Below are 27,277 nucleotides of genomic sequence, written 5' to 3'. Positions count from 1 at the left end.
CACACTGAAGGAATATCCTGGGGTTCTTCTGAACCCTGCATAAATATTTTCCCAAGCCAATGTTTTAGTTTACAAACAACATAACTCCCCTATGGGCTTGTTTTTTTCCTATATGCTTCTTTCATGTTGATTTCCTATCCCTCCATAAGTAAGTGAATGGGCCTTCATTGCGAATCATATAGTACTTCATTTACATGTAACCAGAGAGACAAACTCTTGTTTTTAAACCTCCTGTTGGGGGGAATCCCTTCTAAGGTAGGTCACTTTACATGCTTTAAGAACAATTTTTTTGTACAGACACACAACTCCTTAAATATCATCTGTACATACATCTTACAATGAATAAAGGGACCAGTATGACACAGGATTTCATTAGAGAGCTCACATGACCCCCTTTGGGGTTCCCAAATCCCTATATGCCAGGTGTGGCCAAACTGTGGCTCGTGAGCCACATGCGGCTTTTTTACAGTTAAGGTGATGGGGCTAGGGTCTTCTGTCTTCTGGTGGGATGGTGGGGTTAGGGTCTTCTGTCCTGTGGCAGGGTGGTGGGGCTAGGGACTGCTGTCCTGGAGGGAGAGGAGTCTTGGGGCTTTAGTCCTGCAGGGGGGCGTTTGGACAAAAGACCCTCACCTAAAAAGGCACCACCCTGTCTTGCGGCTCTTAAACTTCCGAAGATTATCATATGTGGCAGTTGGAATCAACGTGCTTGGTGGGCTGGTGCCTGGAGCCGGCCCTGTTCTCAGGAGAGGGCAGATTTAGAAGCTGCCTCCCCAGAGCTCCTTAGCCCCAGTCTCCTTGCCCAACCAGTCAGTTTTCCTCTTCACAGCTCCTCCTCTAATCTGGTTCTTTCCCCAATCCTGCTTCCAATTGCCCTACCCACGTTTCCCATCATCACTGGTTTCCAGTCCCAATCCCCCTCCCTAGGCTCTTCATCCAAATGCAGTGCCCTCTCCCCTTATCCCAGTCTCTTTGCCCAGCCAGTCCCAAATCTCCCCCTATACCCTTGCTCCTTGTCAGATGTCTCCCCAACTCCTTCCCCCACTCCACCAGTTCTAAAGCCCAGTCCCAGACATGGCAAACCCATGGTAAAAAACACAGAAGTCGGTCTTGCATTTAGCTTAATTGGCTTGTGAGTTGCTTATTGACTAGTTTTTGGCTTGTAGTTGTTGCTTCTTTTTATTGAGCTGGGGGCTAAGATTCTCTCTTGGCCCCTGGTTAGAGCTGTGTGGCATCATAGCACAGAAATCCTTTGCTGCTGGCATAATGGAGGCATGGGTAGGCCAAATTTGAGCAAGGAGCATTGAAGCATGGGTATTGTGACCTGGTCCATGGCATTGCAATGCTGCTCAAATTTGACCTCCCACTTTTGCAGTCTTTCCAGCACCAATAGATAGGTGGCTAGTTTTCCCCTCACCCAGTGAAAGGGTCACACACCATCCACTATTCCACACAATAAACACATACATCAATTACTTACTCTGTTCCTTCATCAGTCCTTGCAGAACTCAATTCCCCAAAATATAGGAGTTTGGAGCAGGTGAATAAAGATCATCATGGTGAATCTTAAGTCCTGCGGACTGAAATCCAATTGCATGACTGCATTGGACTCATTTTGTTTGAACTTGCCCTGCTCTGGAATGCACCCAAAAGGAGAATGTAGCCAAAGCTTGGAAAAAAAGATATGAAAGAAGCACTCAAGCTGTCCTCTGCAGAAGCAGCTAAGGGAATACATGATAATTTTCCTCTATTTCTGTAGAGAAGGAAAGTAGTCACCGTTGTTGCATCTTTTGGTTTAAAAATCAAATACAGGTAATTATCAAGGGACTAGAAAGTAGCACAAAATGCTAGTACATGAGTAAACTATAATGTGGTTAGGAAATAAAAGAGAATTCACTTATTTAATTCTTTTATTTGAAACTCATTTTGAAGTGAAGTAGAATAAAAGTCCCAAATCATTGCAAATTTCAATCACATTTATACCAAAACAGTACTTATGCTGAAGTTGTGCTGTGGGGTAAAATACAACTTCAGTATAAAAAAAAAAGTTTCTTTTTGTAAATATACATTAAATTGAAATCTTAATGAAGGATATTGTGTCAAGTCTGTCTCTTCCTCCATAGAAGGTTGATGGTGAACTCTCTCCCCATATCTAGTCTAGAGACACCATCATAGGACTCAACCACATCAGCCACACCATCAGGGGCTCATTCACCTGCACATCCACTAATGTGATATATGCCAGCATGTACCAGCAATGCCCCTCTACCATGTACATTGGCCAAACTGGACAGTCTCTAAATAAAAGAATAAATGGACACAAATCAGACATCAGGAATGATAACATATAAAAGCCAGTAGGAGAACACTTCAATCTCCCTGGACATTCAATAACAGGTTGAAAAAGTAGCCATCCTTCAACAAAAAAACTTCAAAAACAGACTTCAAAGAGAAACTGCAGAGCTACAATTCATTTGCAAACTTAACACCATCAATTTTGGCTTGAATAGGGACTGGGAGTGGCTGGCTCACTACAAAAGAAATTTTCTCTCTCTTGGTATTGATACCTCCACATCAATTATTGGGAGTGGACCACATTCACCCTGACTGAATTGGCCTTCTCAACACTGGTTCTCCACTTGTAAGGTAACTCCCTTCTCTTCATGTGCCAATATATTTATGCCTGTATCTGTAATTTTCACTCCATGCATGTGAAGAAGTGTGTGTGTGGGGGGGTTACCCATGAAAGCTTATGCCCAAATAAATCTATTAGTCTTTAAGGTGCCACCGGACTCCTCGTTGTTTTTATTCAGCAATGGTAAGGCTGAAATACTGTAGAAGCCAATATTGTAATCCCAGACAATCTCTGCCATACATTTGCTTTATTTACCACAGACATATTTGTTACTTTGCAATGTTTCCCAGTATGTTATCTGTTCATCTGGATAAATTCCATGGGAGGTAATCAGTCTGTTGTATGTACAAGGAGAAAATGGGACTTTATATGAATTAAACAAATAGTTTTCAGGTGGGGGTACGATATTAATTCCCTCTTGTTCAAGACAAAGAGCTACATAAATATCTTCCAAGTATATATACTTGACTTTTAAAGATGCATTGACAATTTTTGAAGCCAGGGCTCCAGATAAAACATACCCAGTTCCTGAACAAAAATCAGGGTAGCGTTCAGCTGAGTAGATTTCCTTTGGCACGTACCATTTGCTTTCATTACTTCGATGAGGCTGACCATTTCTTAAAAGGTAGCCAGTGAAATAATACTGTGGAGGAGGCATAAGTGGTTTTAGGAGCCTTTGTATTAAATATTCTGTATTAACAAAAACATCACTGTCTGTTTTCATGACAAAATTTGCACCACCACAGTAGGCGGCAACCCACTTCAAGCCCATTATGGTTTTAAGAGTTAGGTTCTTGTAGGTGTCCAAAAAGTCTTGTTGAATGATGTCATGATATTGACTGCTTTCCCTCAGTAGGGCTTCATTTTGCTCTTTGCTGTTAACACCCAACATAAATAAGCGAACAACCTTTATTCCTGGAACCACAGATTCATTTCCCCAGGTTTTCCTGATGGCTTCCCTGTGCTGCTTTTCGTCAGCTTTGGTTGCTATTAATAGTATTAAAAAAGGAGTTATTTCATTACATATATCTCTTTCATTAATAACAAACCTAAAGGATGGAATGTAATCGAGTTCACTAGCAAATGGTGCTGCATTTACAGTTAGTCCCCCTACTTTCCTGTTTAGTAAGAATTGTTTGAAGCTGGAAACATAGCTTTTGAAGGAAATGGGTTTTTTTGCTGTCTCAGGTTTGTCATATTCTTTGGCAGGAAATGCAGATCTTTCTATTAAACTAAAATCAATGTTTTCTTTAACTTTGATTTTTGCTAAAACAGCAAAGTAATTAAAAGTCTTAGGAACGAAAAACAAATATATCCCTAGAAAACAGATGGAGCCAATCAAGAAAATACACATCAAAGAGCACCTCCTAGAAATGAGAAAATATCTTCTATAGCGGGTCATGTTGGTGATTTTCAAATTGATACAGAACAAACTGCTCTTAGTCACACAGACATCTGAAGAAGAGTGTTTGTTTGCAGCTGATTGGTTTCCTCCATGACAAGTTCAGATGACCAAATCACTTTCATAATATTGATTCTTCAGGGTTCTTTTAATTAAAAATGTCCCCTAGTTTACTGGTATCCCATGTTTGGACTTTACCGATTCCTTCATTTTCCAACTTTTCTTTCTGAGGATAATACAAAAACAAAATTATAAACAAAATACTTATTGCCCATTGCAATTTATACCAAACTTTACAAAACTGGTCAACTTTTATAATAGGAAAAACAAATAGCAGCAATGCAATTTCAGTTATATCCAAAATATAACTCCAAATGTTTTCCATATCCTATATGTGTTTCCATTAAAAGTATGCCTTTAACACTAATGGAAGTATCTTTTTATTCTGAGAAAAGAGACCCCATAGCAAGCAAATATTTATGAAGAATACAGAGCACATTCTATTTTAAATATGTATGTTTACAAAACATGCTAAAATGAACCATATTTGCAGTAATAACAGCAACATCTTAACGTACAGATGTTTTATCTATCTATATTAATCATAGGTCAATTTGATATGTACTCAAGTTCATCACCACCCTGCAGGTGAAAACTACATCACTGTACCTTCAATTTTAGTTATAATTTGTAAATATTTATATTCCTTTTATGATGTCATTGTATTTTTAAGTAAAGTGTTCCACCCAATTGGGGCTAGGGGTTCTTTTAGGGATTCTCGGTGAAGGATTGAGTTGAATGACCCGGGACGAGGAGAACTGGATACAACTCAATTTTATTATAGGATGGTAAGTATAACAATTATTAATGCCACGATTCCTTATCAAACAAACACTATATAACTAAATTTAAACAAGTAAGGCAAGGGATGGGAAGCACGTAAGAAAAACAACCCCCCCCCCCCCAACAAAAACACAATGGGGGGAGATAAGCAAAAAGAAAGCAAACAGAAAATTCTGTCTAGCTAGTTACTTACGACCATGCAAATGACAGCCAGATGGGAGAGCATATACATAGTGAATTCGGCCGGCAACACGACACGCACTCAGGCAGGATTCGAGAGTTGGAGGGTCAAGTCCTGGTTGATCAGACCTGGACTGGTAGTGACGCTGAATCGTTTTGGGACACCTCTGATTGCTATACAGGGACAACTCTAACTATAGAGTTCAGAAGGTAAGTGTGGCACGCATTGATTGGCTTCTTAGTGCCCAAACTGTCTTTCCCTTATTAGGAGGAACAAAACAATGCGGAAACCACAGAAATGGTTTCTGCAGTTAAAAACTATGGAAATAACCCACATAAGCGTCCTGTGATAAGCACTGTGCCCTAATAAGGTTGTGCAGTCTATTGTGGGCCTCTTTTCTTACTCTGGGTTCACCGCGGGGTTGAGACTTTTGACTTTTCTTTTCAGAATTTCATTGAATTTTATTTAAAAAAAAATATAAAAAGGAGATTAAAAACATCAGAAATGAAATATTTCATTTTGGGTTGAAAAAAAAAAATGTTTCCTTTGACCTGAAACTTGTTTTTAACTCTTTCATTATTTGGAAAGAAAGAAAAAAAAAAAAAAAAAAAAAAATCATTGTGTATTGTATTGACCCGAATGGAATTCTCTCTTCTTTTTTGGTTCAAGCCACCAAAATGAAAAATTGGCTCCTCTCTCTGTTCTGCTTTTATGTGAATTTTGAGCTCATGAAAGGTGCTAGATACTGAAAGGACTAGAACTACGTAAATGACTTAGGGAGTCAGATAGAAGACCTCTATCCACAGACCTTGGAGATTATGGGCAGTGGTAGTGCAGGTTCTATCACCTTTCTCCACTCTAAGCCTTATTTCCAGATGGACAGCTTCTAAGGCTTGTGGGTAATTCTGTGTTCATTCTGCAGTATGTAAGGATCAAACCCCAGTTTCTTCCCCCGCCCCAAAGCATTGGGGGAAAGCTAGGCATATTACCTGAATTGAACTGCCTTTCACAGACTGAAAGCGCAGAAAACCTGTGAGCTGCACGAGTTTAATTTTGTTGAAATAAATTAGTGCTCAGCCTGTATGTTCTCCTCACAGAAAGTCAGGCTATTCAGAGAGGAGATGCATAATGAAAGTCAGCACTGATTCAGCAAAGTTTCAGTAAAGGAAACAGACTGGATCCCTACAATGGGATGGCTGACCAGCTGCCAGTTTTTAAATTATTTTTTGGATCTTTATATAATAAGATGGTATCTGATTTATTTTATTTTTTTTTATTTTTTTCAGTGCTCAATGGGAACAGATAAGTAATTAAAGGTTGCCAATTATGTAGATTGTTAGTATGTTATATTTTAGTGTTTTATTTCATTGGAGTTTTTTGTTGTTTTTTGGGGGTGGTGATGGGAAGTGATGTCTCTTGGAATTGCCTGCTGTACTTTACTTAGAAAATTAAGGGGAAAATAACAGTTTCTAAACAGTAAACATACATTATGTTTTCTTAAGATTAATCATATGTACACTGTGTTGAAATGTGTACTTAAAATCATTCAGTTAGCATGTAAATATATTAATCTGAATGTTCTATGATTGGGTATTTGTAAGTGAACTTAAAGGAATCACTGGATTTTAACACAAAAGAAGATAAATATAACTAAAGATTAGGAAGATTTCATTGGTAATGTGTCTCCATATGTAATCTGTATACTACCAGAAGCAGGATCTTTAACATTAGGTGTTAGATAGCAACTGCAAGAAGAATATATAACCAAGGATAATAAATGAGCTAATGATCATATGGATAGTACTGAAAGCATTTTTTAGTATAATAGCTTTGCAAGATAACTTTTATGCTTTACTTGATGGTTTCATTTTAAATTATTATTTTTTACACTATTATGCCACCCTTTGTTCTTTTGTTTTCCTGTTTCTTCCAATGCTTCATTTACCTCATAGTTTTCCTCCACTTCATTACACATTAAAATAGCCTGATGAAAATATTGCATCTTTTCTTAATATACTCTAGTGAGACCATCTGAAAATTGGTGATTATGACTGACTGAAATATTAAATTACAAATATAGAGCAACAAATATAGAGCAACCAAAAGTGCCAATTTATTCCTATTAAGTTAATGAAAAAACTAGCATTGAGCAATATATATGAATGACAGGAAGAAAACAAAACTAATTCATTTTGCAGGTTTTCTTCTCAGAGTAACTCATATTCTTCACAGAAAACGTTACTATCATCAACTTGTCTAAACAGATCCATTCTGTTGGGCAACATATATGCACAGAGTAGCACACAGAGCTGGTAGGAAATTTTCTCTACATGAATTTCTGATGGAAAAAGCCTTTTTGAAAAAAAATGAAATTTTCAAAGGGAAAATTTTTCATTTTTTGTCAGAAAAAATGAAATGGCTTCCTGGCTGAGCACAAAAAGTGAAATTGATAAAAAAAAACTTTTGCAAGAGGACACCCGACATGCTGAAAAATTCCACTTTGTTTCTCCTGAAAGGGAATTTCTCAATATTTCTGATTGGCAAAAAAAAAAAAAAGTGTTTTTTTACTTTTCATTCTGAAGCAGGGCTATTCCCCACCCCCTTCCCTCAACATTTTCCGCAGGACATACATTCCATTTTCAGGCCAGTTCTACAAACTATCCCTACGCTGAAAAAATTGTAATCTAAATAGATAAAACAAAACCAGTTTGAGGGGAGGGGTATTACACCCAAACAGAATTACCAATGTGATGGAAGCAAACAAGGAACAAATGTTTTCCCCAGTATTTCCAAATGTTTCACTAATATTGTAGAAGACAACAAATCTGACCATGGCATGGTGTACCACAAAATCCCCAAATGAAAGAACAATTAAAAACAAACAACAAAAAAGCAACATCTTACTATATTTTGATATTAAAGTATAAAATGCAAAAGTATCACTGCAAGAGAGTGGTTGAAGGTAGATACATTAGCTCCAGGTTAATCATGTCCCTTTTCCCTGGACTATTCCAGAACACTCAGGAACTTTCTAGAACTAATTAAGGCAGGCTAATTAGGACACCTGTAGCCAACTGGGAATTACTAGAATTAATTAAGGCTAATCAGGACACGTAGTATAAAAAGGCTCTCACTCCAGTTAGTGAGGTGTGTGTGTGTAAGGAGCTGGGAGTGAGAGTATGTGCTGCTGGGGGACTGAGGCGTACAAGTGTTAACAGACATCAGGAGAAAGGTCCTGTGGTGAGGACAAAGAAGGTGTTGGGAGGAGGCCATGGGGAAGTAGCCCAGGGAATTGTAGCTGTTCTAGAAGGCACTCTAGACAGCTGCAGTCTACAGGGCCCTGGGCTGGAACCCGGGGTAGAGAGCAGGCCTGGGTTCCCCCAAAAATCTCCCAACTCCTGATCCAACACAGGAAGATCTCTGAGGCTAGCAAAATCTGCCAATAAGTGCAGGACCCACCAAGGTAGAGGAGGAACTTTATCACAGGGCATTGTTCTTATCTTGGAATTAGAATCTTCATAGCTTCTGCCCTCCCAAAAGATTTCCCACCCAACTACTGATCCAGGCAAATACCATATTTGTATGGGATCCGAAAAGGTCACTGTATGAGGGAAAATAGCATGCAAAGAAATCTAGATGAAATATTTATTACAAAAAACAGTTTGGCAAAAGTTGGCCATTTTTTAATTAGAAAATTTTCAAAAAAAAAAAACCCAAACAACTTTATGTATTAAAAGGATTTATTTTATTTTGGTGATTTCCACCAGTTTGAAGAATTTCATCCTATTGGTTTGTTTAAAGTGTTTTGTTTTTGTTTGTTTGTATGAATGTTTGCTTATTTCTTACTAGCACTGTGCAATTTATGACTGAATATGTTTCTCTGCCAAAACAAAGTACTCAGTAAATACATTTCAGATTAAATGCTTGCTGTTTGTGGATATTCCTACAAAGAATTCTTATGAATGTCCAAAAGCAAAATGAATGAAGGGCTCACAAACATGGCGAACCAAAACTTGGTACTTAGTTTGTGAAACAGTTCATGAATAATTTATCACTATTTGCCCACTTTTACATGCGAGTATATTAAGGTAACAGCAAAGCCATATAGCAAACTGCATGTTATATATAAATTATCACTTCAAAATATGAGAGCAGTTTTTCTATTAGTAAATTGTCAACTCACATAACTAAAGCAATGGACATTTTTTTTTTCTTTGTGCTTTTCCTGAGCATGCTGAACCTGCTCAGTATAATTGTCTTTTGCTTACCTTGTTTTTATACCACTAACTTTTTTGGATGAAAGTCTGGGCCTATTGAAGAGGAGACAGCAAATTCCTAGAATACATTCCCTAAAGCAGCTTAGAACATTCACATTTCACAGTTTGATAAATAATTATATGATTGGGTACAGCATTCATGCTGCTGAACAAGGCTATATTCATATTTGCAAATATTCATTGTACTTTACACTTTGCACTTTTGACTTTTAAAATACTCTCACAGATAGGAAAGAGAGCTGGTGCTGAGTCTCTTAAAATCTTTCACAGAAAGAACACTACTAAAATTCATTTTGAAAACAAGAAACTTTCTTACTTACGTAGATTCACGTAGTAGCTTAAGCTGATTTAGAGTTCATGCAGGTTTACTCTTATGACTGAGGATTTAAACTCCCAATTCCTTAGAGCACTAGTTAATGATCATCTAAACTGGCAAAAGGAAATATGGGAGTGGTTTTTATTTATCAAGGTTGATTTTATTTTTATGAGTGGAGGGGACCTACAAGATAAAGAAAATTCTATTCCATTTTGATAACACGTTGTTTCCTTGTTTGTTCAATCTCTGAAATAAGAGGTTAAAGTTTAGTTGAATCTTGTTTATCTAACTTTATCTCTATTCTCCTATCGTCGGTACTAAAAATTGTAGAGTTTTTCTTCTATGGAATTTAGAATTTTTCACACTGCTAAATTTTCAGTTTGTTTTGTTTTTTTTAAATCCAAACTGGGAAATTTAAGATTGCTTTCACTGTGATGTCATTGTAACAATCTGTGAAATTAGAACAGAATTTAGCCCAAGATCCAGTAGGGTACTTAAATTCATGTATTACACTGTAATTCTACACTCTGATCCCCAACTGATTGTAATGAACTCAATGGAAGCAGGAGCATGTCTTTGCCCAGTTTCCAGGGGGAAAACAAACAACTCCTACAATTGTATATTACAGCCCTAATACAAATAAACAGTAAGCACTTTAACTACAAGGAATATTCACATACTTGTAGTTAAAGTGCTTACTGTTTATTTGTATTAGGGCTGTAATATACAATTGTAGGAGTTGTTTGTTTTCCCCCTGGAAACTGGGCAAAGACATGCTCCTGCTTCCATTGAGTTCATTACAATCAGTTGGGGATCAGAGTGTAGAATTACAGTGTAATACATCAGATGACAGAATATTAAATATGTAATGGGAAAGATCAGCTGTAGGACACATACCATACTGAAGAGTTGTCAACCAGATTTCAAAATTGAGAACAATTTCTGTCCATCTCTAAGGCAAGTTATCAGAAGTGAGATCTAGAAGCCAGAAAAGTTAACTGAATTTCCTTTTATGTTCCTTTGAATATCCCACAACTAAAATGGCTAAATACAGGGGTAATGGAAGATACTATAATATTTGAGTAGAGCTGAGCTACTAGCAGAAAAACATTCTGCAAATTCAAATACAGAATTTTGATTTTTATTATATATGTGACCATTGGACGTTTGCTTTGCATAGACCTTACAGTACTTGATATTTACTAGCATAAATACTTATGAAAAGTAAAGGTTAAGCTTGAATATTCATCAGAAGTTGATTTCTAATTGTGAAGTCAGTTGTAAAATTGGCAGGTCATGCAATGTCAGTTATAGTATGTAGGTCATCCAAATATTAAACAAAAATGATGATTTGTGACTAATGTAATGAAAAAATTCAGCATGAATTGCAAATACAATGAATGGAATTATATGGCATTAAATCATTTAACAAAAAGTTTAACTTTTTATTTAAAGCTTTTAAAACACAAAACACACTACAGTCATGGAATTACGTTACAAAATATGGAAAACAAATATATACAATTTCTAGGTAAAGTCACCACTCAACCAGTCAAAATCACACACACAAATTACAAAACCACACACACAGATCAGTAATTCAAATTCTGATTGATTATATTAAAATTAGATTCTTAAAAGTTCATGAAAGTCATTCTTTTCTCCACACTGCACGTGTGGGCAACTACTCCATTATTAGCTTTTGAGCTACACTATAGACCTAGGAACTTGTAGCTGATTAGAAAAAAAATCAATACCTAGTCTGCATAAACTTGTTAGATAAGAAGAGGACACCTGTCAAGTTAAATCTAGATCTGAATTCACATTTCTTCATAATTCAGATCCACAGCTCTGCTTTGGATTTATCTCTAGCACTCAATACAGTGTGAATGCTAGGAATGTGTTGGGAGAAATAGGAGTTGACCCAAGCCTAAAGCTGTACAAAGGATGGAAGATCCATTTTGTGAAGGATTTTGAAGTGTCACAATTTGGCTTTGCTCTGAATAGGCATGAAAGCAAACATTTTATAACCTCTCCATGAAGGGAAATTATGGAAAAAAAGTGTTTCTGACCAATCAAAATGTTTTGCTGATATTTAAACTGCTTAAATTTTGTATTACATTATAATATATAATACATTTTTTAAAAAATAATTAACCTTTCATTACAAAAATGTCAAAATGGGATGTTTCAATATTTCTGGGATTTCTCCTCTTCTCCCCCCCCCCCCCCACCAGATTTCTATGAAATGAAAGTCTAGTGAAAGTGACCTGATTTCAAAAAGCAGTTAAATTTGGACAGACTATTCCAACAAAATATCTCCCAAGGAGTGGAGGGACAAGACAAGAAGTTTATTGTGGGAAGCAGGTTTCTTCCTCACTTTTTAAAGTGACTGCAGCTTTAACCTTTCCCATGTCCAGCAGGACTGCAATAGCGAGCAGGTAGCATAGATATTTTGGGGACTGTACCTTTTAACAAGAGGAACTGTCCCCCTTCCCTGCCACACACACAAGTTTCTCTTCAGTCCAAGCCCTGACCATGTCAGTCCTGTCTTGCTTTATAGTTTCTCCCACTGTACCTATGTCGGTGTTATAAGTGGGGGTCATCCGGGATTTCAACTGGGAAGACTCTGAAGCTCCAGATGCTCTTCCTCAGCTAGGGGGAAGTATGTAACCCATACACGCCCTGGGTGTGGTGTTCTGTCCCACCTAGTAGCACCAAGATCACTTAAAGAGAGAGAGAGAAAATGAGTCTGTTTTACAGCCAGTTGGCTTTCAGCTCATGCGGTAGAGGTTCATGTACTAAGCTCCAGAGGCCCCAGGCTCAATCCTGCCCACAGGCTACTGGGGTCTGCTGGTGTTGCATTAGCACCAATTCCGGGACCAGCACTGAAATTGCTTCAGCCTATTGGATTCCCTAGTGGATTATCATCTTCAGCTGAGGTAAGACACTTTGCTCACCTATGAAATGCTGCCAGCTCTGTGGTGAAATGTGGCACCTGATAATCAGGAACACCACAGAGCAATTTAGGTTAGGATGTGAACAGGAATTTTTTATCCAATAGGAGGGGTATATGTGGGAGGCACAATTTAGGGGTACTGAATGTAATTCTCCACACTGGAATTTGGCCAGGACAATGGGGTGAGCACAGACACCATTCTGGAGAAATCTCCAATGGGTCCACATGCAGCAGCCCATCTGCCTAGAAACAGTGGGAAATTCAGAAAGTTCTGGGTCTAAACAGGGAAAAAAAGGATTCTGAGCAGCTATAAAATTTCAATGAAGAAAAATACACCTGGATAATGCCTATTGGTGGCAATCCTGGTAAAGCCTTTTGTGCTTTGGGTCAATGTGAATTCATTATTGGACACAGAGGCAAAACTGACTTAAGGCAGCATTCAGCAAATGATGGATACAAGGAAAAAGAACAGGTCAAAGGTCTGAAATTCTTTGTCTCTTCAAACACTGAAAGTGACAAAATTGCAGCATGTGAAATTGCAACCATTTATCACAGAGTTAACCACAGCATTATTGCCAGTACATGCTGTTAGTGAAATGGTTCATAATTCAAACATTGCTAACAAATTGCCTTGTGCAACAACAAAGCAAGAGCTATTAGTGACCACTGTTTTGGTCCCAGAATCTGTGAGAGATTATTTACAGGATTAAGTAACATCACCACCAGAACAACCCGTGTATTTCTCTGTAGCAATTGATGCCTCAAATAATATAAATCAATTACAAAGCAATCTGCTTACAATACCATATCCAGGGGCGGTTCTGTGTATTTTGCCTCCCCAAGCATGGCAGTGAGGTAGGCTTCTGCAGCATGCCTGTGGGAGGTCCGCTGGTAATGCAGATTCGGCAGCATGCCTGCGGGAGGTCTGCCGATCCCGTGCCTTCGGAGTACCTGCCGCCGAATTGCCATCAAAGCCGCGGGACCGGCGGCCTCCCGCAGGCATGCCATCGAAGGCAGCCTGACTGCCACCCTCACAGCGCCCATCAGGCCGCTCCCTGTGGCTTGCCACCCCAGGCACACACTTGGTGCCTGGAGCCATCCCTGACCATATCAGATGGCATTCAGTGCAAGTTGCTTGACTTTTATGAAGACTATGATGAATCTGCAAGTGGCATTCATCATGCTGTAAAGAACTGCCTAGAGAAATACCAGATAATGTTAATTGTATTACCACGTACTCTAAGGCAAACATGAACATTGGCAAACAATTCAATATTTCTGTTATGTACCAAAAATGACCAAGTTCTGAAGGCCAACTGCCTGGCATACATAATCTACAATACTTACAAATATGCAAGTGATCACCTGTCAGTTGATAAATGATTGTGTTGTAAAATTTCAACCATTTGTGTGTGTCCACACAGGTCAGAGAAGAACTCAGAAGTGGAGGGTTTTTTTCCCCATTCAAACTGAATGGAAAGTAGTACAGTAAAATGTGAGTACAAGATGGCTATCCCCTAACATGGCAATTGACCAACTTTTGAGAAAATGGCCAGAGATTACAGCCTATTTCAAATAACTAAGGGAGTCTTGTGAAGCAACTTTAAAGAAGATTTTCACCAGAAATAGCATCTATACTGGCATTGTGGACATTTACATGTGGAAAAAAACACAATGCAGCTGGTGTCTTCAACAAACTTGTGAAGAAGTTGGAAGAATCATAGCTATGAATTACTGGTGTACAAGCAGAGATGTACCATTTTAAGATAAACATGGTAACCAGAAAGATGTTTTTTATTCAAAGCCAAACTGATGGAAAAACTATCACTACAACAAAAAGTGAAGGTAAAACAAGGCTTTATTAAGTTTTGACTAAAGTTTTTGAACACTGATAACTGGATTGATTTCTCTTCTGACAATATAATGATGAAGCTGAAATCCATTAGACTCTCTGGGAAGCTTAGTTTCTCAGACCTTGAGAATGTAACTAGCACTCAAAATTAAGGAAATCAAACACTGATCACCTCTTTGAGGAATTGTGCACCAGATGAGATACCATTGATAAATCAAGAACTGAAATTGTAAGTGTCAGTGAAAAGTGCATGGAAGTGTTTCAGAAGCATGGATATAAAATTCTGAAAAACTTGTTTCAAACTGTGTGCTTTCTACTTACTGTACCCGAATAAAATGGATTTGTAGAGAGGATTGTTTTTCTTGATCTGGAATAAATGATCTGACCATGGAACAGCTGCAGCTTAGATTTAATTAAAAGCAAACTCCAAATTTGCATAAACTTCCAGTTATCTTCCAAAGACTTCTTTATCTCCATACAACAGGATCAGGAGTTAGCAGCAAGAAATACCCCTGGCAAATGTAGATGGGTATGGCTTATTAATTATATAATTAGTAGTAGGCTCAAGTTTCAAAGGTCACCATCCCTGAGGTGGGGGCAGAAATTGCTACCTCGTCAGGTGCCATTGGGGTTGTGGCTAAGAAATCTGTCCCTTATTTTTTAAATATAAAGTTGGGAACTCTATTCTCCAGGTGCCCTTACCAGGGCAATACCTTCGCCTCACAAGCATTGAGTGCATTGTACAAAAAACAAAGAGACTGACTGACTGTCAGTAACAAGCTCCTGGGTCTAGGTCTCCAGAGCACAAGGCTTGAATCAGCACTTGAACTTTTGGGTGCTTTTCCTAAGTAAACACAGCAGGGTTCACACATCACAAGGCACAACTACCCAGCTGTGTAACATCCATAACTAAGGTCCATCTTGTAGTCTGGTTAAACCAGGGTAGCTCCACTGACTCCCACTTTCACTTACCATAATGTTCAGCAGCAGCCCATGCTTTCAAAAGATTTGCCTGCATGTTCTTCCCTTGTCTTTCACACCCTTCTACTCCCTAAATGCCACCAAACTTGCCACTTCACAGCCCTCTGTGTGTTCTTATCAGCCACCCATCTCTGTTCCTTTTGCACACTGAATCCTATGCTTGCAATACATTTTCCCAAGCTGCCCTTGCCTGGAAGTTACTGTGAAGTCCTCCAGTCCTAATGGCCACACCCAGCTGTGTAAAATTTGTATCTTGTTTGTAACTAGAGCTAGTAGTGGGAACAATCTTTGTGGAAAATTGATGACTATTTTTTTTTTCTTCATTTTAGTTAAATTTTTAGCAGCAAATTTCAATTTCCCCCCATAAAACTAAAAACTTAAAAAACCCTCACCCTATATTTTTAAGTTTTCTGACCAAAAAATTAATTATGATGATTTTGTGGGAAACAGACATTTTACACACACACACTTTTGATTGAAACCCCAACTTTTCATTGAAAAAAGTTTTCACAGAAAATTTCCCATGAGCCCTACTTGCCTGTCTCTAGCTGTGCTTTAATTGTTGATCTTTATCTCACTTCCATTTAAGGGAGTTTTGCTCTTAAGTTTCACTGGGTGCATGATTATGTAACCCTTCTGCCTGGTGCAGTTAGCAGAACCATGGTTGGATTCAATATCTAGGTGTTCCTCTTAACAAAACAAAATAGATCTGGCTCAAGCCCCTCCCTGGTAATCTGGGAAAATATAGCTCTACCCTGGGCACCTCTAAGAGGCAGTACTTTTCCACTGAGTCTGTGTATAATACAATCATTTTTAATAAAAGGGAAAAGGGGACCCAACGTTAATTTGGGAAAACACCAAAACCACAGTTCAAAAGTGTCTGACCATAGGCAAACAATCACTCCACAGTGTGTTGGGCAGTGTCCTTTGCCTCAGTTTCTTGCAGTGTGAAACAAATGTCACTTCATATCACTCCCTTCCTCTCTCTCCTGTGCTCAACTCACAGTTGGCTGTCCTTGGTTAGCAAAGACCCAGAGTTCAAAGATCTATTCACAGTGGTTCATTTCCCACCCCTGGGACCGGCATTGAGCAAGGTTTCTGCTGCTGGCTCTCCACTTCTGCTGACCACTTCCTCTCTGCCACTGCCCTTTGTGAAGTCACATTGTGAGGTTCCATCACTTAATCCACCTCTTAATGATTTTAGCAGGGTAGTGGAGAACCTCATGCCCAGTGCAGTTTCCGTTGTCTTTCACTGCAACACCATCTCCACCAAAGGTCTAAGAGTTAGCCCCTAGACCAGGTCAGCAGTGACATTAGTTCCAGGAATGGCCAACCAAAACCAATTACTCTCAATTGAATCTAATCGGCAAATTTTGAAGAACAGTTTCTTTTGAAAGAATCCAGAACACCCCTGCTGTAAGTGGAAGTGGTCTGGCAGATGACAACAGGGTATCTAGTCCTTGAAACCATTACTAATACTCCTGCAAAGTAGTCTTGTGCAGGTGTGAAGTCCTTATTCATGTTAATAGTTCCAGTGAGGTGAAATTATTGGGTGAGGTCTATTTACATAAGTAACAGTTTGCAGGAAGGATAAAACACACTAACTATTTAAGGGGACATGAAATAACTCCTCACTTCATATCTATAAGCCAAGAAGATCCCACTCACTTGATTTTAGTACAGAGAAAGAAGGCCAATCACCTGTTCAATTAGGGTTGCTTTAAAGAGAGTGTGTACTTTGGATTCTCATTGGGGTTCACAAACATGTTTTACCATTTATAATCAATCCCCATACAGATATTTCAGGTTCTTTAAGTGGGACTAACTGAACATTCTCAGACATGAGAGCCAAGACCCATTAAATGGCCTTATCTACTCTCACATGTCCTTTAGACAGATTTCCTGACTGAGTAATTTTCCCAGTGCATGGTGACTCTTTACAATCACTTTGCTTGCTCTGATGATTGCCTGAGCTTTTTGTAGTGTCCAGTAGGCAGCGAGAGCAGTTTGCTCACAAATTCCCAGTTTGCTTTCTGGACCTGATAATGCTCTGCTATAATAAGCAACGGGTCGTTCCCAAGCACTAGTGTCCTGTGTAAGCATACTAACAATACAGAAATTCTTAACACTAGGGTACAATGCAAAGTGGGATTTGCTGTTGGGGCGGCCAAAGTAGATGCCTCCATTAATCCTTTTTTTCAGGCTTTCCCATGCATTAGTTGCATCCTCTGTCCAGGTCCACTGTGGTCTTTTAAGTAGTACAGGAGACCTGCCTTCTCTGCGTACCCAACCATAAATTCTCTGCAGAAATTAGTGAGCCCCAAAAAAGATTGTACAGATTTAGTATCTACCGGCATAGGGAGGTTAACACACTTCACTCCTTCCTTATCCACAGACCTTCCCCCTGTAGCTGTGCCCACAGCTTCTCATTCTCTCCTTTAAGGTTCTCCTGTTTCATAACTCCAGGTGATACCCATTCACTCTATTTACTCCTTTACCTCTGTTCATTGCACAACCTCTCCAACCCCAGCCATGGCCACGGGAAGAGTATCCAGAACCCTCTGTTTTCCACTGTCCTAACTGTGTTCGCAGCTCCTTGAGAGGCGTTCCTTCCACTGTATAACCGCAGTCTCCACTTTTTTAATCCATTCATTCCAAGGTACGTTTCTGCCTCCATTCTCACACCAAGCATTCATCCATTCTATCAACCAGAAGGCAATGCCTCCACAACAAGCTGATTCAAATCCTCAAAATTAGTAACCCCCGCTGTTAGCCTAGTATACATTTGTATTCTGTCAGCTAGATTGGCCGGAGCCTCTCCTGGCATTCTTGTAATTCCTTTAAGTGCAGCTAATTCACTGGATAACTTAAATGCTTTTGAGCCACACATTTAACCATTTGTAGAACATCATCATCAAAACCAATGGTATGACAATTAAGTGATCCCAAAAGGGTTTGTACTAGAATTGGTTCCTGTAACATGTCAATTCCCACCACCTTTAACAACTGCGAGCACTGCCATAAACACATTAAAAATTACTGAACTAACTGCGTTAGCTGGAGCTGTCGGCTCCCACCTTTTGAGAATTTTAAAGCATCAGGCCTGTCTGTTAAGCTGCTAACTCAAGGTGGGTGAGGTGTATACGTACACTTGGGTGCCAGATTCATTTCCCTTTCTGCATAATTGCCACGGGGCCATTGATCCCTTAAATTGTCAGTTAATTTTTTCATTGCAGTTTCCACTGTGTTCCATAACCTCAGTGAAGTGGAGCATTAGTTTGAGGGGTAGCATCAAGGGTAAAGTGGGGTGTGGGCAGGCTGTTAGGGTCAGGTTCTGCAGTAAGGCATTCTCTCCTATTTCCCCCCATTTCTCCTGTCTTAACAGAAATTGATCTAGATTTTGGAGAAGGTTTATCCTGAACTTGGTTCTCATCATAAGGTGGCAGTTGTGGTGCTGTAGCCCATCCCATAGGTCAAGAGAGGATGATCCACTGGGTCATTCCACATTTCTCCGTTGCAGTATCCATTCCAATTGTGCCATGTTCCATCTTTCAATTTAGCTAGCACTACCTGTTTCCATTTCTGTCCCCATACTTCAAGTACTGTAAAAGCACTAAGTCTGTTGAGCAACAGGAGACAGTATCTTTTTCTTTTGCAAGTTTTCCACAGCTGTCTCCAATTTTTTATTTTCCTGCTTTATCTGTTCGAGCATATCATGAGTCTGGACTGCCCATTGCCTGTTTAAAAGAGCTTGGGCTTTCCAGAGCTCGACTGCCTGGGTTCGTCCCTCCAAGACCTTAGTTATCTCTTCTACTTCCCTGGTTTTCTCCATTACTTGCCTGGCCAGTATCGTGGCTGTTGTTTAAGCCATCTTACAGCCATAGACAATAATCGCAAAATTCTAGCTTTTTTTACTTTTGTTATTTTTAGAGCTTCTGTTTCTACCATTGCTTTACATATGCCAGTCCATATTTCCCCACTTTCTTTTTTACATTCCAGTTGATTGCTTCTAAATGAGTCCATGATTCTGGATAGAGAGATCAATTTCATGCTCTGATACAAAAGGCTTTGATCTTATTGGAGGCTGGTTTGAGAGTTTGGATTGATACTGGTTGGTTAAAATCAGTCAGGTACTTGTAGTAAGCACTAGTGAAGGTTCCAGGAAGTTTCCACTTGGTACCATGTTATCCTAACCTTATTCTGGATTTTTAAGAATAATTTTGAATTGGTTTAGTTAGTGTTGCTATCTTTAAAAAAAATCTGCATAGGATAGTATGTAATGCTAGCAATAGGTTGCAAAACCATATTAGCATTCATCCATATTCTGTGTGATATCAGCCTTGCACTCAGATCTCTCTCTTCCTAACAAGAATAAGTAATACATTGCATAGAAGATTTTGCTCAGGAACCATTGCTCATTATGAACACTCATACTAATGGGTGCATACACTCGAAAACTATGCCACCATTCCAATTATTTTGAGATTTGGCCACACATCAGTAAACCCCTATTCAGTATCAAGTCTTTGGGGACCTCTGTAGTGAGTTCTCTAAACTTCTGAAAGAGAGAATCAAGGCATCTAAATTTATTCAGGCTCCCCTGCTTTTGGGTATAAATTTTCTGACATGCACATATGCTAAGCCTTATCCAGGATTTGGGTAATTTTGTTGACAGCTATGTATATTGAGGAAGGCAAGAATTAGGGCTTCCATGACAAATTAGTGGGATAGCAGGCCAAATTGCAAAAGGTGAGGATCCTCTTGTTCTATGAATACTGGTGATTTTAGTTGACCCTGTCATGAATAATAAATCAGACAAGTTAGGAATAGAGAGGATTACTATGGCACATTTGGCAGCCTAGACATTATGTGCAGCTTGCTTTAAAATATGGAAGCCAGAGTTGTCAAACTCAAGCTCAGAGGTCATATTATTCTAATTAGGTTTCTGATGGGCAATTAAAAAAAAAAAGCATGCAATTCCTTAATATATCTCCAGATGATACGAGTAAATGTCTTTAATACCAGGATCTCCACAGTGATCTTGCAAGAGCAGAAATTCAATCTAAACTTTTGAACTAAAAGATCACACCTGTTTAAAGATGCAGAGAAAAGGCTGACAAAAAAGCACAAAGCTCAGTTAATATCATTTAAAATATGTCAGTTGATGATCAGACCACAGTATCTTGACTACTCTCTTCAAGGCTGAACTGATTAAACACACACAGGACACCTGCAGTATCAAGGAAGTAATATGCTCATTATTAGTGCCTTTGTTTCAATGACTCGCCTCACCTCAAAAGAGGCAGGTCTATCAGGGGAGGGAAAGGAGCTGACTCCTAACCCAACCCTCTTGTTCCAGTCTCAGGATGGTGTTAGAGGGGAGCTTGCCAAGTGCTCTTCACCTGCCTCTTTTCCTCCAAGGGACCTACGTCTTTTCCTCCAACTGTCCTGGCAGGGGCAAAAAGGCATTCACAATACTAGTGCTGGATTGGGTGACTTCCTTTGAGCAGCTCCCTTGACTTGATACTCAAGGTAGGAGGGAAAATGGGAGTGAGGCACTTCCCAGCTCTGCAGGAGGCCTCACTAATACACTCTCCTCCCTTGACGTTGGAGAACAGCCTCTGCAGGGGCGGGCAAATATTTTTCCTGAATGAGGGGATAGCAATTTCTCTCTTCCCATCACTTTTTGGTACAGTTGAGAAAACTTCCACCACTTCCCATTCACCAAGTCCTCCCAATAACCTCATAATTGTTCCCGATTGCAAAAGGGGTGGTTCTGAAAGAGATCACATGGGCTGTGCTCATCTCTGAGGCTTGTGGATGTTTTTCAGTCAAGAGAACACCAAGTCTACTGTTGATTGAGATGGAGAGAGCTTTATTGCCACATAAAAATTCCCCAACCTTGTTTAAAATGGAAATACTAAGGTGCTGGTGTTAGACTACCCTAACAGGGCAGATATTACCAACTTCTATGTCAGGTTCAGGAAACCATACTAGGTTCTAAAGGCCTCAATATTTTTAATTCTATTTACAAGGGAGTTGAAGGACAGCCTATGGGTCTGGCAGCAATTTTTAAAAGGATATCTCAGTGTCTCAAGCTGGTGGTCAGAATCTATTTTGGGGGTAGATTCACTTCGATACTTTTGGTGGTATTGAATTTGGTGTATTTTTGAGTGGAAATTGCCATAGGAGAACTAGCCCTTCACAAGGAATTTTGGGGTGAAGGGTCTTCTAAGCAATCATTTTTTTCCACTCTGGTGGCAGTTCTCATGTAGGGTGAAAGATTCAGGAATCAGCAGGTTTGTGTCTGGTTTGAAAATCAAACCATGCTTCAGATTATCAGCAGCAGCTAGCTGCGGTGGTCTTCTAGGGTCATGTTGCTGAAGTGTGCATTTTTGCTAGGGTGCCTAATCTTGGATACCCATTTAACTGTTTGTTTTAGCACATCCTTCAAATTGGCAACTGTATTGTTGATACTTTGTCCTGTTTCCGGAGGATAGGTCCTTAGACATAACACAATGCTATTATTTCTGTGGACCCATGGCATGGCAGCAATGGGATGGGAAGATAAATTAGTTGCCCCCTAGGAAATGCAGAAATTACCATGATGTTTTTGTGATTTCACGTATTTCAGGATTATATCATGGTTCATATCAAAAGGAGCAGCTTCCAACATTTCTTGTACAGCAGAGACTGTAACCGTCTACAGTACCCTCTGAAAGAGCAGTCCTCTCATTCTGTGCCGGGTTGGCTGTTTTCCACAAACCAAAAAGGGTTTTGAGAGGGATCAGACCCCCTATAGGTGGACACTCGTTCCCAATCACCATGATGCTGTTTCAGCTCTTTGGAATATTAACTCAAAATGCTCCAGTCATAGCCATTAGTTTAAACCATGAAACAGCATGGAGTCTTTATTTCCAATCTCTTATTGCCTTGATAAAGTAATGCAGCACATATATGTGTTGTGCTAAGATTGTGCAGTATAATGATTATTTTTCATTTTATGGTAAATATTGTCGGAAAGATTTGCATAAATTTCTTTCTAACTTTGGACTAAGTTTATAATTTGCATTAATGACTTGGCATTCTTTTGCTTATAATGATTGCAGCAATTTGAACAACAAATGGCTCTATTATAAGCCATGGGAATTAAGCACTTTTAAGATACCACTACAAAACTATGTTAATTACATTTAATAGCACTTAATGGAAATATGGAATAGATTTAACAGCCTTTGAAAGTATTTATTTTCTAAAGTTATAAAAATTGTATTATAGTTTATAAACTTTTGGGATTTGGTTTTTTTTCCATTTAAATTGGTCTATCCTGAGTTGTTTAACCTGATGAAATGTTATTTATATTCACAATACTGTAGTGCATTTCTTTTTCCACTGCATTTTGCAAAACCATTCCTTTTAAATGGAAACAAAGCACACAGAGGACTTCAGCCTTTATGGCTATCTCCCTGAGTCATTTAACAAGTACAACACTGACTGGAAAAGAGTCTTTAAAGGAGAATTGAAAAGCAATTGTTACCATGCAATTAAAAATATTAATCTAAGAGTGACACTATCAGTTCCTAAGAAAAGATCTAGTCAATGAACTTTGCACAAGATGAGCAGTGTGCGTGCTGAGGGAGGGAAAAATAGAACATCCCCCACATCTGTTACTAATATTATTTTCACGGTCCATAGCTGCAGCCAGGGCCTACTACCCTAGTGCTCCACATCCCTCCTTGAATGCATGGTTTGGGGTAAGTGGATCCTACTGGCAACAGTCCTATCCATTCCCTGGTCTCTGTGGCATGCAGAAGACTGCTTGTATGATATCTCTATGTCATGCCTGACCCAGGCAATTGAACCATAGCAGTTCTGATCCATGACTTCTCTGCAGCTGATAGGGCTTGCCCCAGCTGAGTATTTTCATGTTACACCAGTCCATCACTCTAATGGCCCGACATTTTCACAGGATTATTTATGGTATTTAAACAACGTAGAAAAATATAAACAAGGCTCACTTACCCCAGACACACACATGGGAAACCTAACTCCATTTTGCAGAAGCAAGTAAAGAGAACTTAATTAGATGATCAACATTACACCTCATGCAGATGGCAATACCTGAGCACAATTAAAAAGACAGCACAATAAGTATTCTAATGAGACTCATCTTCTTATAAACATGTGATGAAAGTTGTGGTGCTTGATAATGAATATTGCTTTGGACCCAAAACTGTGTTTTATATATAGGATTCCTGAGATGGAGGAAAAAAGCACACTCCCCTGCAGACATGAGGCCTGTGATTGCAAGTCATTAAAGCTGAATGGATCTAACTGCCAAACAACAGAGCAACTGTCACAAGGCCACGTTCTTAGATGGCCTGGCTGACTGACTAGGAAAAACTAGTCTGAGGGAAAAGGAAAGACTTCATGCCTAGGTTCTGTAATGAAGTCCATTGAACAATATGGGAAATAGGCTCAGGCACACACAGGAAAGGTAAAAATTTGAGAAAAGGGAGGTTTTTTTCTAAACAGGAGAGCAGTTTGGGAGACTCTTCAGAAGACAGACTACGTCTCAAGAGCTCCTGGGCTTCCTAAACAATGCAAATTTTGTCCCTTGTCCTGTAACTCGGGAGGGAATCCCATCTAACTTGCCTTGTAATAAGGCAGAAGATTAGATGAATCTAAGTATGCATGTACACTGTTTGTTATTTTGAATTAATTTTCTCTGATGCTTTGTTCTGTTTGCTATTAGCCCTACTTATTTAAAAGCTGTTGTTCACTATGTTACTGGTCACAGGCTCCAGAAGGGAAGACATGCAAGTGTCCAGTCAGACCTCCACAGTAACAAATCTGTTGGCATGGATGAGGTGATGCACCTGAATCTTGGTCTAAAAGTGGAAGAATCTCAAAGTTACTTCCCAAGACAGCAAAGGGAACAAGGCCTAACACCTAAGGGGGCGACTCAGAGTCCTCAAAGGGAACGGGAGGCAGTTAGTCCTGTAATCATGACAAAATACATATCCATAATTTCTCTCTCATATCTTTAACTTGAACCAGCCTCACCAGAAACTGTGGATAATAAAGGTTTATTTAATTACACTTATGTGAAAATCAGAAATGGGACTATCAAGGCTGATTTCCCCACTCTGGCACTTCGAGTGCAGAAGGTGGGGGCCCACAAGGATTAAAAAAAATTAATACTGGCCACTCCAGGCTTGTATTAAACTCCCAAGGTTACAGCCTCTCTCTGACCTTGGATGGGTAGATGCTGTCACCACCCAAATGCAAAACCCCTTGGTACCCAGGAAGGCGCACTTGGGAATTCCTTCCTGTGAAGTACCCTCAAGCCCTTTCACGCCACCTCTGGGGAAGCTGAGAAAGAAAACAAAGGAAATCAGCTGTTCTTAAAAAAAGGACAATGTATTTTCTTTCTTTTTGTTTTTAATAACATCTGGAACTTAGGCTTTTGCTAGATTTAAAAAACCCACTTACAAAATGTAAACATCAAGAATAACATTCTTGAAGTCCAGCCTAAAAGTTACAAGCAAAACAAAAAGCATTTGGGGTTAGCACAGAGGAATCCATAAGCCAATAAAAAATAAAGAGAAACAAACCTAAGTGAGTCTTTCTAGACATTTTCTGATTTATGAGTAGGTTTTAGGTATGATCTGATGATTTCCATACCTGACAAAAAGCTTTTTACAGTATAGTCCCAGCCTTGTTTTTGCTTTATCCCCTCTCTCTGGAGAACAACAACAGAACAGACAAAGGGAAGTTTTTCCCAATTTTAAAAAGTTCTAGCCTTCTCATTGCTCTTTTGGTCAAGTACCCACTCCTTTCCTTTTACCTCTGGACTTTTTAACCCTTTACAGGTAAAGCAAGTAGAGAACAGCTACTAAGAGGGATTTTATAGCTAACTGGCTGGCTGGGTGTCCATAAAAGGGAGCTTCCCCCTCCTCCCGACTTCATTCATCACAGGGACCGAGGTACAATCAGCCCTGTAACCACGTCAACATACATCAGTAATTTACCTGATATTTTAAGAGGCCCAAGAGTCATATTTTAAGAGGCCTAATCTCACCAGAACTGTGGATGATAACATTTAACAATTTGTATTATACTTACATGAAAGTCTTCTCTGTATTACATGCAATAAACCATCACATAAAACACGTACCGTCATAAGTAGTCAAGTAATTATACAGTACACCATAAAGATTATTTTTAAAATAAAAAACAAAGAACTACACCTACATAGACCATTTTGTACTATCAGAATATACTGTTGTCTGGGTTGCCTTTGCAAGGCAGCATCTGACAATATAGAAAAAGGACTCATGGAAATATGAAGGTGATACCTGTTATCCAAAAGTAAGGATATAGCCTATCAGACTCCTTTCCCAGTTCAGATATCCTTTAAAATAAAATGTTTTCTAGGAAAGTTATGCAATTATAGACACATTTAAGGAATATTTGAGCAGGGCCGGCTCTAAGTTTTTTGCTGCCCCAAGCAAAAACAACAAACAACAACAACAAACCACCCAGAATGCTGCCCCAAGCACGTGCTTGGTTTGCTGGTGCCTAGAGCTGGTCCTATATTTGAGGCACTTGTAGGATACAAAGTTTGCACAAAGGAAAGCAGTACTATAGAGTACAAGGGCTAAGTAAGGGAGTGGCATTAAATGAGAATGATTAGATGAAGGCAGGGACATTGCTTGCACAGCCTTGCATATGGTAGCTTGAGTAGATGAGGAGTTTAGTTTTGATGCAGAAGATGTATTGTCACTGAAGTGAATCTGAGAGAGGGTTGCCATGTTGAGCGAAGTTGGTAAGCGTGGTGACAGAATTCTGGACAAAATGGAGGGATGTGTGATGGAAGCTGTCATAAACAGATAATTAAGGGTTAATGCCTCTTACCTGTAAAGGGTTAAAAAGTTCACCTAGCCTAGCTGAAACCTGACCAGAGGAACCAATGGGGGATAAAATGGTTCAAAAGGAAGGAGGGAAGTTTCCTTTGTTTAAAGTTTAGTTTCAGTATTGACCAGAGTGGGAAAGCTTCAGAAATCAGCCTCTTATCAAGTAGTGAGTATTAGTGAAGGAAATAAATAGGTTTACGTTTATTTTCTTTGTAACTTGTCTTGGGCATTAGGGAATAATCAAATTGGGTAATTTTCGTATAACTAAGTTTTTGCCAGGGGAACGTCCTCTGTGTTTTAAATCTGTTGTCTGTGAGAGTAGCTGGTATGCTAATTTCTCCCAGAGGGTTTTTCCTTTTACCTTTCTTTTCTTTAATTAAAAGCCTTCTTTTTCAGAACCTGATTGATTTTTCCTTGTTCAAGATCCAAGGGGTTTGGATCTGGACTCACCAGGAATTGGTGGGGGAAAGGGAGGGGGGATGGTTAATTTCTCCTTGTTTTAAGATCCTAGGGGTTGGATTAGTGTTCACCAGGGAATTGGTGGAAGAGTCTGTCAAGGGTATCCAGGGAGGGAAAGGGTTTTTTTTTTGGGGGGGGGGGGGGAAACTGAGTTTTGCTCTACTCTGCTGTTTTGGACCCACGTTGCTCCCCTGCTCGGCGGTGCCCCTCTGGCAGTGCCCACTACTTCTTTCTCACCCCCATTCCAGGTATCATGGCAGTCCTTTGGCTTGCACCTGCCACAGGCCCAAAGTCTATCCCTCACTTCAGCTACAAGTTGTAGTCTGTATTGGCCATGTTCCTCTGCGGCCAGGTGCAGTGCAAAGGGAAAGGGGGGGGGGGAATCCAGGCACACCCTCTACTCAGGGACCCTTTAGCAGGTGCCTCTCTCCCTAACTTCTCTCCCCTTGTCTGCTT

The 27,277-nt window shown here is 39.4% G+C and overlaps 1 protein-coding gene across 7 annotated transcripts in view; it reads right to left on the bottom strand.

The window, feature by feature from the left end:
• Nucleotides 1-1,889: 1,889 nt before the first annotated feature.
• Nucleotides 1,890-27,277, bottom strand: part of LOC128842510 (beta-1,3-galactosyltransferase 2-like) — a 150,380-nt gene continuing 124,992 nt past the window's right edge. For 6 of the 7 annotated variants that reach the window (XM_054038576.1, XM_054038577.1, XM_054038573.1 and 3 more), the window contains one exon: nucleotides 1,890-4,260. In XM_054038576.1, the coding sequence (XP_053894551.1) occupies nucleotides 2,880-4,034 (1,155 nt within the window). In that variant the 5' untranslated portion in view covers nucleotides 4,035-4,260 and the 3' untranslated portion in view covers nucleotides 1,890-2,879. Of the gene's footprint in view, nucleotides 4,261-9,655; nucleotides 9,696-27,277 lie in introns of those variants that run through there. The other variant, XM_054038579.1, reaches the window with a different exon arrangement.

The sequence above is a fragment of the Malaclemys terrapin genome, chromosome 8, assembly GCF_027887155.1.
Source record: "Malaclemys terrapin pileata isolate rMalTer1 chromosome 8, rMalTer1.hap1, whole genome shotgun sequence".
NCBI lineage: Eukaryota > Metazoa > Chordata > Testudines > Emydidae > Malaclemys > Malaclemys terrapin.
Note: the sequence above shows the minus strand (reverse complement) of the source record. Positions and strands in the feature narration are given on the sequence as shown.